This window comes from Salmo salar, chromosome 12, assembly GCF_965601325.2.
Source record: "Salmo salar chromosome 12, fSalSal1, whole genome shotgun sequence".
Taxonomy (NCBI): Eukaryota; Metazoa; Chordata; class Actinopteri; order Salmoniformes; family Salmonidae; genus Salmo; species Salmo salar.
Window position 1 is genome coordinate 91,554,986 of NC_138302.1, and position 14,811 is coordinate 91,569,796.

Genomic DNA, 14,811 nt, shown 5'->3' on the forward strand with positions numbered 1-14,811 from the left:
TGGGAGAAGTAAGGAACAGTGAGTGAATATAGGAATCATAAAAATGGCAGGACTAACCAGTATGAAAGGAGCATAGAAGAGGACTAAAGACAGGACTACACAAATCAGGGCTATGTTCAGTAGTCAAACGTTCATGAACGTTGCCGATGGAAATTCTTCTAATAGAGCCGACATGATTCCTTGTCATTCTACATGTCAGAGGCATGTTTGTTCTACATAGCATATTTCTATCCAAAGGTTCCAAAATGTTGCGTCCTGCTGAGTGCGCCCCAGGGCCTCCAGTTCCACAATACTTCTGGTTGTTCTTCTATTCTCTTAACAGCGACTGGTTCAGACCTGGGACAACATGTGTGTGAACACTCCCTCTAGCCAATCAATGACATCAGCTACTAGGGAGCAAAGAAAAGCAGCCATAATGCAGAATTCAAGGCCCTGATTTGAACACCCCTGATTAAGGAAATGCCAACACTCACATCTCTCATCATTTTCACTGCCTCCTTGATGCGTCCCAGCTTGCGTGCACACATGGCCAGTCTGCGTTTGATGTACACCAGCAAGTTGATGTCTTTGCCAGCTATGGAAGAGAGGAAAATTAATACATTTAATTATAACAATCGCATCCCTGACTAATTCTTTTAAACTAAGGGTCAGAGGCCTGAGGCTTGTGACGGGGTCCTGTACTCTCTGTTCTCTCTTACCACTCCGCAGGGCTTGTTTAAACAGCCTCTCAGCCTCTGTGATGGTGGTGGCTTCCTCCTCTGCCAGTAGCACATAGGCAGCAGCACACCTAAACACCACAGGAAAGACATTTGCTATGCAATCTAGTTCATAAGAATATACATACTTGTTTTACTGAATGAGAAAATTAATTTGGGATTTTCCTGAATGAGTATACAGTCTTAACAGAAATGGTGGAACTCACTCGTGGTTCATCTCTATGGCCTGGTAAGCTGCTCTTATCCGGGCTTGGGGATTCCTCTCCCTCCAGGCCTTCTGCATAACTGTAACAGGCCAGAACCAGACAACAAATACTGTACTGAATGCATTACAGAGAGATGGATCCAGAAACATATCAACACAGGAGGCCGATGAGGACCAAAGCAGTCTTTCAAAAGGAATTAAAGTGTTCTATTCCTTCGCAGACATTTACACTTTGGCTAACACTTTTCTATGATATTCCAATTAAAAAGTTTGGATTCTAACCAGTATCTTCAGCCTTGATTTGCTGAGTGTCACCAGTGAAGAAAGTCTGGTGGTCTTGAGCAGACAGGTTCATATCGTAGTACGTCAAAGGCTCCTTTCCAGTCACCCAGGTGTACCTTTAGATGGGTACAGTACAACATGAAGACAGTGTTAGGCTGAAAAACAACACAGTATTAGGCTGAAGTACAACATGAACATGGACAGTGTTAGGCTGAAGTACAACACGAAGACAGTGTCAGGCTGAAGTACAACACGAAGACAGTGTTAGGCTGAAGTACAACACGAAGACAGTGTTAGGCTGAAGTACAACACGGAGACAGTGTTAGGCTGAAGTACAACACGGAGACAGTGTTAGGCTGAAGTACAACACGGAGACAGTGTCAGGCTGAAGTACAACACGAAGACAGTGTTAGGCTGAGGTACAACACGAAGACAGTGTCAGGCTGAAGTACAACACGAAGACAGTGTCAGGCTGAAGTACAACACGAAGACAGTGTCAGGCTGAAGTACAACACGAAGACAGTGTCAGGCTGAAGTACAACACGGAGACAGTGTCAGGCTGAAGTACAACACGAAGACAGTGTCAGGCTGAAGTACAACACGGAGACAGTGTTAGGCTGAAGTACAACACGAAGACAGTGTTAGGCTGAAGTACAACACGGAGACAGTGTCAGGCTGAAGTACAACACGAAGACAGTGTCAGGCTGAAGTACAACACGGAGACAGTGTCAGGCTGAAGTACAACACGGAGACAGTGTTAGGCTGAGGTACAACACGAAGACAGTGTCAGGCTGAAGTACAACACGGAGACAGTGTTAGGCTGAAGTACAACACGGAGACAGTGTTAGGATGAAGTACAACACGGAGACAGTGTCAGGCTGAAGTACAACACGGAGACAGTGTTAGGCTGAAGTACAACACGGAGACAGTGTCAGGCTGAAGTACAACACGGAGACAGTGTCAGGCTGAAGTACAACACGGAGACAGTGTCAGGCTGAAGTACAACACGAACACAGTGTCAGGCTGAAGTACAACACGAACACAGTGTCAGGCTGAAGTACAACACGGAGACAGTGTCAGGCTGAAGTACAACATGAAGACAGTGTCAGGCTGAAGTACAACACGGAGACAGTGTTAGGATGAAGTACAACACGGAGACAGTGTCAGGCTGAAGTACAACACGAAGACAGTGTCAGGCTGAAGTACAACACGAAGACAGTGTCAGGCTGAAGTACAACACGGAGACAGTGTCAGGCTGAAGTACAACATGAAGACAGTGACATGCTGTGGGGTCTCATCCTACCTGCTGTATTCTGCTCCTCTGAATAGATTTAATGGATTCCTCCAAACTTTACACTCTGCAAAAGACAGTGTCATTGTATCATTACTTTGTTACATTGATGGCCTTGCAAACCTGAATCACATATTCAACCCACGGCCATTTTAGTTTTCTGTTGCAAAATGGGGAAACATTTTAGTTGGTGAAATGTTTACCTGAGACACTGGGTCTGGGCTCAGCATCTCCATTGACTGAGGAGAACAGGCCAGTGGTTGAGCTGCTCTCCACCCCACCTAGGAGGGGTCGCAGATGGCTAACAGACACCTGCTCGATGAATGAGGTTCCATACTTACGGAAGTACCACCACTCAAATATCTGGGGGCAGGGGATTGTGAGAGTCATACAGAGAGCAATGTACCGGTACACAAATCTTCTAAACAATTTATTTGATTATCATATAATTATTGTGCACTAACTGTACAATATGCTACCTTTAGTGTTGGTATTTGAAATCCACATTTCCAGATGTAGTGTCTACAATCAAACTACAAATAACTCTGTGATCATTACAACTCACCAAGATTAGGCCAGAGATGAGAGAGGATGTTCCAGTGAGTGCCACATAGAATTTAGGGGTCAGTGTATTCAAGAACACAGATGCTGAAACAACAATGAACGCTATGTTAGATCAAACGCATCGCATAAAAATGAATGACACTTGCCTAACAGGGATTCACACTGTCCACTCTGAAGGTAGCTATTAGCTTGCTGATCATGCAGAGCCCACCACACTGGCAGTTGCTGACTGAGTCAGTGTGTACTGTAGCTAGCCACAGTAGTGATGTTGAAGTACCATGACCATATAGCTAGATGAAGATATAGCTAATGTTATGTAACAAGCTAATAGACACACTGACAAATAAACTTCTGCGTGGTGGTTAGAGCGTTGGACTAGTAACCGAAAGGTTGCTAGATCGAATCCCCGAGCTGACAAGGTAAAAATCTGTCGTTTTGCCCCTGAACAAGGCAGTTAACCCACTGTTCCTATGCCGTCATTGGAAATAAGAATTTGTTCTTAACTGACTTGCCTAGTTAAATACAGTTTTTTTAATGCAATTCTAGCTAGCATTATGCATTGTTGAATTATGTTAGCTAACGTTAGGTAGCTGGCTAGTTATGCACAAGCGTAACATTAACAGCTAGCTAAATTAGCTAACGTAGATAGCTAGTAGCCACATTAGCTAGCTAATATGTCTCGCTACCATTCAATAAATAAACCAACCTGGGATATGTTTTGTGCAATGTGTTGTCATACAGTTAGCCAGCTTGCTGTCAAACTTTCAGTTCCTCCACGGTCTCTCGATTTCTATTTGCTAGCTCGCTAACGTTAGAAGGCTGGCTAGCTAGCTAGCTACATTGCATTCGCTAGCTAGCCCACTCTTAGAAAGCTAGCGTTAGCTAACTCACCTGAGGTAAGAGTGTCCTGCAGTTTCAAGGGGCTTCGCAGAACATAGATCATAGTTAAAACCATAGCAAACCAAACGGCACATATGTATGTCCATGACCAGGACAACCATGATTTTAATTTATCTGTAAATCCAAGAGATTGAGGATTACTGCTGGTCGCGTCCTCCATGTTTTTAACGGATGGCTGTGCTGTAAACAGAGGAATCATGTGCCAGTGGTACTGTCAAGATCCGCTTCCTCACTGTCCGCTGCAGTCAGTCGCGGATCAGAAGAGGTTTGTCTCATGAGCCAAGATGGCCGATTTCGAAGAACAGCTCACGGAGGAAGAGAAGGTATAGTCTTGAGAAGCTTTGCTCATTGTTTTACGACGTTTAGTAGATTCGGTTGTTTGTGTCCTTTCTCAAATATTTTGGCCGCAAAAAAATGTTTGCTAAGCTACAACTAGCTCGCTAAGCTAACACTACATTCTAGCTACAGTTAGCGAACAAACTGACACGGGAATACATTGTATCACCTAGTTAGATACAGTAGCTATATACAACTCCATACATCATGCTAAAACATACCATACACAAGAAGCAGTTTGCTTACTGCTTAGCTAGCTAGCTAAAATGTTTGTAAATGTTAGCCATGTTCCTTAGCCAGAAATTAGCTAGTACAGTATGTGCCTTAGCACAGTCAAGTCTGACTTTAGCTGGGCTTTGCCACATTTGGGCTTTTGCACGGTGGCTAGCTAACATTACAATGGCAATTGTCCCCCCGAGTCAGGTAGTTACTATCTAGCAATACATGATCATACAATTGTTCATGGGTTATTTGCAAATAGCTTTAGTCTAAAATCATATTATTAACTAACGTTGGTTAGCCAGAAAAGGCCACTACTTCCTGTATTGATTGCAACAGCCTCCACACCCTGCTAGAAACAACTCTGAATATATTAGGCATACTTTATAATCACATTTCTGTCTTGGGATGGCCCCTGGCCTATTGACTGTAAAGCATTACAACACAAACTTTCGATTGACCAATTATTTGGTATAGGAATCATTGAAGTCATGATTTCATGAAAAAGCCCACAAACACATACAACCCTATTCACAAGACTTCTGAAGGTCATACACGATAAAAGTGATTTTGGGCATTTTCCACCAATTGAGATTGAATCACCAAAAACGAATCAACGTTAATATGAGAGCTTGGATTTGACCATTGTTGCTGTCAGCAGCATGCAGATAGATACATGTTTGAGGCTGCCTACTGGTGTCTAGCATTCCTGCCACTTCAGTGGTAGGCCCACAGCAGGGATGTGGTCAGATGCATGTACAGACCAGTAGAATGGGCATAGGTATTTTGTAAATACAATACTTAGCATGTGAAGGAACAGTGTTTGGGAGCATCTTAACTGTATGGCAACAGCACACAGACACACACACACCAGAAGTTCCAGAACCTGTTGGTAGTGTTTACAATGTCCTAGTGAAGTGTTGCAAAAAATACTTTACTTTTACTGTTGAATTAAGCTGTGTATCCCACACAACCTTTGGGTCTGTTTCTGGACATGAAGACATACATTAGGGCCTAAAATACTGATGTTCTGCGTACTGATTTCAGTGCAACTCTAGACTTTCAGGTTCAGGGAACCCCTAATGAAGATTGCCTAGCCCCCCCCCCCGTTTCACTGTTTTTGGTTCTGATCTGACACCACATGCTTACACATGCATTACAGCTGCTAAGAAAAGCTCTTGCCGTCTAAGGAGTGGCGTGGGCAGCGCAGAGGTAGGCTAGTCAGGAAGCCAAGTTAGTCACCGCTCTCTGCTTCACCCTAGTGGCCAGTGTAATAATGACTTGGCTGCATAATTACACTGTCTCTGGGTCTCATATCAGTGGTAGAAATATTCATATACTGCATATGCAATATCTTTTCAAGTTTTATTGGTCGTGTGTACAGGATACACATGGTATGCACCATCCAATGAAATGCTTACTTGCAGGTCTCTTCTCGACAATGCAACATCAATAAGAGATAAGAATATGAACATAAAGCGAATGGCTCGGTAGAACAGAGTAAACATTTGATCATATAGTACCAAAAATGTTCCTTTGGCACTCAGGTGTAAAAGCTGTCTGGCCAAAAAGTGGATAGTAGCCTATTTACCTCGTATTTTCTTTCCCTCAGGTGCGCATTGCGGCTAATTTTGTCGTCCATGCTCCACCTGGAGAATTCAATGAAGTTTTCAACGGTGAGTGTGCTTAGAAATCTTATTCTTTGTACTGCTTGTTTATTTACCAATAAACTTGATTTGTTATATAGTCTGTTAAGGCGTTGGCAATCTCTTGATAAGGCAATCTCTTGGTTTCAGATGTGCGGCTACTGCTCAACAATGACAATCTTCTCAGGGAGGGTGCAGCACAGTGAGTAGTATTTTATTGATTTATTTACTGTATTGATGTGCATTTGTGTGTTAACTTGCTCTATTTTGTTTTTTTCTCCATTGGAAAACAGTGCCTTTGCTCAGTACAACATGGATCAGTTCACCCTTGCCAAACTTGAAGGGTATGATGATCAGGTAAGATTAAAAAAATAAATAAAAATTAAATGATTATTTCATCTTTATTTAACCAGGTAGGCAAGTTGAGAACAAGTTCTCATTTACAACTGCGTCCTGGCCAAGATAAAGCAAAGCAGTGTGACACAGACAACAACACAGAGTTACACATGGAGTAAACAAACAAGCCAATAACACAATAAACAAGTCAATGATACAGTAGAAAAAAGAAAGTCTATATACAGTATGTGCAAAAGGCATGAGGAGGTAGGCAATAAATAGGCCATGGGGCAAATAATTACAATTTAGCAGATTAACACTGGAGTGATAAATGTGCATATGATGATGTGCATGTAGAGATACAGGTGTGCAAAAGAGCAGAAAAGTAAATCAAATAAAAACAGTAAGGGGAAGAGGTAGGTAGATAGGGTGGGCAATGTACAGATGGGCTATGTACAGCTGCAGCGATCGGTTATTTGAGCTGTGACTCTTTTCCAGCTGTTTTGAGTCTTGTTGGTTTCATACTGTGATATATACACTGAGTGTACAAAACATTGACACCTTCCTAATATTGCGTTGCATCATCCCCTTTTGCCCTCAGAACAGCCTCAATTCGCCAGGGCATGGACTCTACAAGGTGTCAAGCGTTCCACAGGGATGCTGGCCCATGTTGACTTCAGTGTTTCCCACAGTTGTGTCAAGATGTCTGGATGTCCTTTGGGTGGTGAACTATTCTTTCTACACACGGGGAAACTGTTGCGGGTGAAAAACCCAGCAGTGTTGCAGTTCTTGACACAAACCGGTGCGCCTGGCACCTACTACCATACCCTGTTCATCGGCACATAAATCTTTTGTGTTGCCCATTCTCCAACTGAATGGCACACATACACAATCCATGTCTATTGTCTCAAGGCTTAAAAATCTTCCTTTAACCTGTCTGCTCCCCTTCATCTACAATGATTGAAGTGGATTTAACAAGTGACATCAATAAGGGATCATAGCTTTCACCTGGATTCACCTGGTCAGTCTTTTTCATGGAAAGAGTAGGGGTCCTTAATGTTTTTTTACAGTCGGTGGAGATTGAACGCATCATTAAAATAGTTTTTTTTCTGGATCAAAAGGTGGCTTAGGTGGTGGGCGCGGCAGGGGGCATGGCAATGGTTGCCGTTGCAAAAATTTTGAATTTTAATGCCCCCCAAAGCATTTTTAAGCCTGAAATTATCTGAATTTCTCCATGGAGCCAAGATAAATCTTTGCAATTTTAAAGCACATTTCCAGGGATTCTACATATTCTGCAATGGAACTGAGAGAGACATTTCACAATGTTAATGTTATTTTCCTATGCATTTTGCCATGGCTAATGCTGTGTTCCATTGCTCAGACATAATAGCAAAATCAATATTGTTAATGTCATTGTTTTTGGATTTCACTTCAACTGACTGTCTAGCTTTTATCTTGGTAGTTTTAGTTCTCAAATATTATATTATAATAAAAAATATAGGTCCATTATTTTTTCTACATTATATCTGGTTTTAGTCATTTTAAATTCACACTGAAAGCGTTTTTCCATCCCGAAAGTGTGTGTATATATAAAAACTTTTTTCTAATTAATATATATATATACACATATACATACACACACACACATTATATATATATATATATATATATATATATATATATATATATATATATATATATATATATATATATATATATATATATATACACATTATATAACAAAAAACAACAACATTTTTACAGTTTGGACTTAGGTGGCCCGCCCAAGAGTTTTTATGGCAGAAAAATCCCTGTGATCAATGCAGCAACTGAGGACCTCTATCTGTGTCCCTGTGATCCATTTCCCCTCTAGGTGCTGATCACAGAGCATGGAGACCTGGGCAATGGCCGTTTCTTTGACCCCCGCAACAAGCGGTCATTCAAATTCGACCACCTGAGAAAGGAGGCCAGTGACCCCCAGCCCCACGAGGGAGATGCAGCTCTCAGACCCTGGAGAGACGCGTGTGACAGCGCCCTGAGGGCCTATGTCAAGGAGCATTACCCCAGCGGCGTCTGCACTGTACGTCCTGTCTTTCACCTGCATGATACAATAACGTTATCTTTAAGATGAGCATGTTAAACAATGACAGGACCTTGTTTTATTTATCACAGGTTTATGGGAAAACTATTGACGGCCAGCAAACCATAATTGCTTGCATTGAAGGTCATCAATTTCAACCAAAGAACTTCTGGTAAGTGTAGTCTCATGGTTACCAATAATTTATATATTTAACCGTTAATTTATCAGGGAATGAGTATTATTTTGAAGCATTATACTGTATGTCCATTGTTTGTATTCAAATTTAATTCTGTCTATAATAGGGCCTTTGACATAACGCAAATGCACAATACATTTGGGAAAGGACTAATATTTGATTTCTGTTCTCAGGAATGGTCGTTGTAGGTCTGAATGGAAGTTCAGCATCTCCCAATCTACAGCTCAAGTCGTTGGAGTCCTCAAAATACAGGTAGGCTAGTAGTGTCCATTGCCAAGGGTTGTCCACCATTTTGTCTGGCTGTCTAAAAGCCTGTTCATAGACAACTGGTTGGGCACAGGTAGCCTGCAGAATGTGAGCTTGCGAGATCAGGATGGTTCGTATGAGGCTAGGGCACAGGCCCATGCAAGTTAAATTGATGAACTGAAAATGGATATTGTTTTGTCATATTGTATATCGTCTCCCTCACCCGCCATCTTGTGGTTGCAGGTGCATTACTATGAGGATGGAAATGTGCAGCTGGTCAGCCACAAGGAAGTACAGGAATCCCTCACTGTAAATGTGAGTTCCCCTTTCAGTAGGATATTCTGGACCTGAACATAAGCACTCAAAGGAAGAAGGGTGTAAAACCTTTTCCTGGTTTTACAGAAATCCTGGTTGTAGAATTCCAGATGTCCTGCTTATTCCCTCCTGATTCTGGGAATCCTCCAAAATGTATTGAATGTTCCAGGAATTTTGCAACCCTAGTGCTGTTCATTAGTGCATGAGAAGTAGGATGAAGTAAAATAACAAGTAAAATGTCCTTTATGATAAAGAGAGATGGTCTTCAATCTGTCAAGTTTACAGGCAATTCAATTGTCAAAGGCATTCATTTTGATATTTGCTTTATTAGTCCTTTCTTTGGTGTGAAAACTCTTCCTCAGAGGCGTGACACTCGGTTATATTGTCTTGTTTTGGCAGAGTGAGACTCAGACTGCAAAGGAGTTTGTGAAAATCATTGAGGATGCAGAAAATGAATACCAGGTATGCAACATGTTTCCTCACAGTAATATTAGCATAATTGGAATAAATCAGTTTAATTGGGGGCAGAGTCTAAACATTTGTTTTCCTTGTTTCCAGACGGCCATCAGTGAGAACTACCAGACCATGTCTGACACCACATTCAAAGCCTTGCGCCGGCAGCTTCCTGTCACCCGCACCAAGATTGACTGGAACAAGATCCTCAGCTACAAGATTGGCAAGGAGATGCAGAATGCTTAGAGGACAGTGTGTCGGTCATTGTTACTGTGTTACTGCAAAGACAGAGAGGGTAGGGGAAATCAGGAAAAGAGGCGTCAAAGGGGAATAAAAATGATACTCTATTCTGTCTTTCTTAAAGAATGCCACGGTTTGATTTGGTGTTTGGAGTTGGTATGCTTTCTTCAGGCGCGTTAGGAGGGATGGCTTCATTATAAGAGGACATTTTGGGTTGTTTAGCTCTGGCTCATTTGCAAATTTTTCATTTGAACAAAATGCCTTTAGTGACACTGAAAGTTTGGATTACATGGGTCAACCTCGCTCTCCCACACCGATGCTTCAAAAATCTGTCATATCCTCATACCCCTCATTTGGTTGACTTTGTGTCTGGGGGCCACAGGTAGTAATCCGTTTAAGTCCATTTCGTAACCTACTATGGCCTGGATTCTAACAAATGCAGATAAACGACCCGATGCATTGTGGTTAATCTTTAAAGGCGATTTCTGACTGAGCTGCCGTCCGCTGCGTGATGTCTGGGAAATTGCCTTTAAAAGCCTATCGCAGTGCGCATGTCGTTGGATTGAATCATGACCTATTTTATATAGCTCTTGGCCAATCTATCTGTAACCCAAGGTCTCCTCCAAGTGAGGTGTATACTCCTTAATGACTAAATTTAGCACAGCCCCTTAAAAAAAGTCCCAAGTATCAGCTCTGTCCCCTGCAAGCTTTCCCGTTGGAAAGAGATGTACTTGTACAGTGGTTTAATCAGGCCTAAACAAGCAGAGCACCATCAGTATCCACTATCAGTGATTAGGCCAACTTAATATATAATATACCTATATTCCTCCTTACCTCCCACATGCCTTCCTTTAGCTTTTTGCTATATTTTTTTATACAAAATGTAAGAACATGTATAATTCAAAGGAATAAAGAAGTTGCACCAAATACTATGCTGTAACTATTGTGATCATTAACCATAAATAGCATTTTACTTACCAGAATGTAGAAATATGCTGATTGGGAAATAATGTGATTTGGTGCCAAATGTGTATTTGTGTGTAAATACTGGCTAGCACAGCAAAAAGTAAAAGGGACATTTGAATAAAGAAACAGATTATTGTATATCACTTTAATGGAGCGCACCTTAAAATGCGCCTCTTGACGTTTTGCATCGTTATATTTCATCTGCATTATCTGTACATTTTGTGTCGAATGTGTAAAACTGTGTTGATGGACAAAAACACAATTATTTTCTGCTTTCAGTCCCTTTCTCTGAAGACTTCGATATGACCTTACCTTCATTATACCGGCATGATAAATCTTATCTTCACATGCTGTTGTGCTGCTTTAGTGAAAACATCTACGGCCTATTTTAGATTGTACCATTTTTTATTTGAGGTTTTCAACATGAAATATGACTAAATAACACAATTCACAGAACAAGAGGTGACAGACAACACAATCAGTTATCTTAGAATACTAAGCACAGAATGTAGAACTCCATGTTTTAGATCAGACATAAGTTATTCGCATTGTGTCACATAATTTGCATTGTGTGTCACACCCTGATCAGTTTCACCTGTCCTCGTTATTGTCTCCACCCCCTCCAGGTGTCGCTTGTTTTCCCCAGTGTATTTATACCCGTGTTTCCTGTCTTTCTGTGCCAGTTCTTCTTGTATGTTTTCAAGTCAACCAGCGGTTTTCCCATTTGCCTGATTTTGGATTCTCCTTTTTCTAGTCCTCCTGGTTTTGACCCTTGCCTGCTTCTAGACTTTGTACCTGCCTGCCTGATCATTCTGCCTGCATTGACCACGAACCTGTCTGCCACTCTGTACCTCCTGGACTCTGATCTGGTTTTGACCTTTTTGCATGTCCACAACAATTCTCTTGCCTACCTCTTTGGATTAATAAACATTGTAATACTCCAACCATCTGCCTCCTGTGTCTGCATTTGGGTCTCGCCTTGTGCCTTGATATTATGAGCGTTTCCTACACACAGTTCCACTGCTGCAGTTGATGGGATTATCATTAAATTAATGTGAACAAAGACGGAGCATATTTATTTTACATAAAAGTTTGTCATTCAGCAGACACTCTTATCCAGAGCAATTTACAATTAGTGCGTTCATCTTAAGATAGCTAGGTGGGACAACAACACATCTCAGTCATATTAAGTACATTTTTCCTCCAAGCTAGTCGGGGGAAAGAGTCAAGTGCAAGTATTAGAAGGCATTTTTTTGGTGGGGGGGCTGTGGGATTATTTAAAATGAAGAGGTGGGGTTTCAGATATTTTTGGAAGATGGTCGGGGACTCTGCTGTCCTAACTTCAGGGGGAAGTTGGTTCCAGCATTGGGGTGTCAGGACAGAGGAGAGCTTTGGGCTGAGCAGGAACTGTACGAAGTGTTGAATCTTGCGTCGGTTTAAATATCAACTCATACATCCTGTGCCATGGAATCAGTGTATTTATTTTCTTCTCAGCTATTTTACAATCTGTATAGCACAGCGGTCCACATCCCGGTCCTCAAATGGAACTGGTATACTGTCCTATTTCTGCCGTTATTTTTTCTCTGCCAGTTTTGATTCTTTGTATTGGGCAGACAGACCAATTCCCTACGTTCTCCCGCTGACTCCTCCATTTTTGGGGTATTGCTGTAATCAATTGGTTGTAATTGAGTCTGTGTTACGTTCCCCAGCAAGAAAACCAAAAATGTCACTCACTATAATGGCGCCGGAGGGGATGGCTGCCGTTTTATGGGCTCCTAAACAACCATGCAATTTTCATTTTATTTCGCATTGTTTGTAACTTTTGTACATAATGTTGCTGCTACCGTCTCTTATGACCAAAAAGAGCTTCTGGACATAGAAGTCTTCTTTAATGAGTCGGATGAGAGGGATTTACTCCAGACACCCAACAAAGTCCTCATCCACGTCATTCACAGGAGAAAGAGACGGAGATATCGAGGACAAAGGTCGGGGTGCCTTGTAAGGATCCGACGCCGAGAGGGTAATCTGCCTTTACCATCGGTCCTATTAGCTAACGTACAATCATTGGATAATAAAATAGGACGAACTACAAGCACGTATATCCTACCTACGGGACATTAACTGGAATATCTTATGTTTCACTGAGTCGCGGATGAACGACGACATGAATAACATACAGCTGGCGGGTTATACACTGTATCAGCAGGATAGAACAGCAGCCTCTGGTAAAACAAGGGGTGGCGGCCTATGTATATTTGTAAACAACAGCTAGTGCACGATATCTAAGGAAGTCTCAAGGTTTTGTTCGCCTGAGGTAGAGTATGTCATGATAAGCTGTAGACCACACTATTTATCAAGAGAGTTTTCATCTATATTCTTCATAGCTGTCTATTTACCACCACAAACTGATGCTGGCACTAAGACCTCACTCATTGAGCTGTATATGGCCATAAGCAAACAGGAAAACGCTCATCCAGAGGCGGCGCTCCAAGTGGCCAGGGACTTTAATGCAGGGAAACTTAAATCCATTTTACCTAATTTCTACCACCATGTTAAATGTGCAACCAGATGGAAAAAAACTCTAGACCACCTTTATTCCACACACAGAGACGTGTACAAAGCTCTCCCTCGCCCTCCATTTGGCAAATCTGATCATAATTCTATCCTCCTGATTCCGGCTTACAAGCAAAAACTAAAGCAAGAAGCACCAGTGACTCAATCAATAAAAAAGTGGTCAGATGAAGCAGATGCTAAGCTATAGGACTGTTTTGCTAGCACAGACTGGAATATGTTGTGGGATTCTTCCGATGGCATATAGGAGTACACCACATGAGTCACTTTCTTCATCAATAAGTGCATTGATGATGTCGTCCCCACAGTGACTGTAAGTACATACCCCAACCAGAAGCCATGGATTACAGGCAACATCTACACTGAGCTTAAGGGTAGAGCTGCCGCATTCAAGTAACGGGACTTTTTTTAACCTTTATTTAGCTAGGATAGCCAGTTAAGAACAAATTCTTATTTACAATGATGGCCTACACCGGCCAAACCCGGATGACGCAGGGCCAATTGTGCGCCGCCCTATCACGGCCGGTTGTGATACAGCCTGTATTCGAACCAGGGTGTCTGTAGTGACGCCTCAAGTACTGAGATGCAGTGCCTTAGACCGCTTAGTTTAAACTGAGGTTTCCTTTGTTCTCTCTATGTGTCTCTCTTTCTCCATGGCCAGGGGAAGAGTCTCTTCCAGGAATTTGCGACCCGAGATAACAGAACCTGGGTGTACGAGAGAGAGAGGGGGATGCCACGATCTATACCCAGAAAGGGCCACGTCATGACACAAGTCTAGGTTCAAAAGGCTTCTTAACAGCTTTTACCTCCAAGCCATAAGACTCCTAAACAGCTTATCATATGGCTACCCAGACTATTTGCATTGCCCCCCTCGCTATTTTACGCCACTACTCTCTGTTTATTATCTATGCATAGTCCCTTTAACTCTACATGTACATATTACCTCAATTACCCTGACTAACCGGTGCCCCCACACATTGACTCTGCGCCGGTACCCCCTGTACATAACCTCACTATTGTTATTTTAATGCTGCTCTTTAATTATTTGTTACTTTTATTCAAAATCGGGAGAGCCAACTAAAGGTGTTGACCCTCCACATCTATAAAGACAATTGGAGCACTGGGCCAGCCATTCTCAAATAGCACCTGGGCCATCACAGGTGAAATACCATCCCACTAACAAAATGGCAACCAGCACAGGTGTAACACATACTGACTAACGAGGTGACGCCAATCGGTGAGCCCTACA

General features: G+C 42.1%; 2 protein-coding genes across 2 annotated transcripts in view; one reads left to right on the forward strand and one right to left on the reverse strand.

The window, feature by feature from the left end:
* LOC106566045 (suppressor of tumorigenicity 7 protein-like) overlaps positions 1-4,229 on the reverse strand; it is a 48,041-nt gene extending 43,812 nt beyond the window's left edge. Inside the window, exons 1-8 of the mRNA XM_014133852.3 lie at positions 3,950-4,229; positions 3,060-3,142; positions 2,698-2,857; positions 2,507-2,561; positions 1,204-1,319; positions 923-1,001; positions 699-787; positions 474-574 (exon numbers count right to left, since the gene is read on the reverse strand). Coding sequence (XP_013989327.1) covers positions 474-574; positions 699-787; positions 923-1,001; positions 1,204-1,319; positions 2,507-2,561; positions 2,698-2,857; positions 3,060-3,142; positions 3,950-4,157 — 891 coding nt within the window. The 5' untranslated portion in view covers positions 4,158-4,229. The remainder of the gene's footprint in view (positions 1-473; positions 575-698; positions 788-922; positions 1,002-1,203; positions 1,320-2,506; positions 2,562-2,697; positions 2,858-3,059; positions 3,143-3,949) is intronic.
* On the forward strand, positions 4,150-10,952 carry LOC106566046 (F-actin-capping protein subunit alpha-1). The gene is made up of 10 exons (XM_014133853.2): positions 4,150-4,281; positions 6,126-6,189; positions 6,310-6,361; positions 6,453-6,516; positions 8,369-8,575; positions 8,668-8,747; positions 8,945-9,023; positions 9,261-9,332; positions 9,732-9,794; positions 9,891-10,952. Exons 1-10 carry the CDS (start codon positions 4,243-4,245, stop codon positions 10,029-10,031), a joined length of 861 nt encoding a protein of 286 aa, XP_013989328.1. The 5' UTR covers positions 4,150-4,242; the 3' UTR covers positions 10,032-10,952.
* Positions 10,953-14,811: the final 3,859 nt, after the last annotated feature.

Excerpts from the sequence above, each read along its gene's own strand:
- LOC106566046 (XM_014133853.2), top strand. The coding sequence starts at position 4,243 with ATGGCCGATTTCGAAGAACAGCTCACGGAGGAAGAGAAG. Across the intron at positions 8,576-8,667 it reads ACCCCAGCGGCGTCTGCACT|GTTTATGGGAAAACTATTGA; the intron begins GTACGTCCTGTC and ends TATTTATCACAG. Across the intron at positions 9,024-9,260 it reads TTGGAGTCCTCAAAATACAG|GTGCATTACTATGAGGATGG; the intron begins GTAGGCTAGTAG and ends TTGTGGTTGCAG.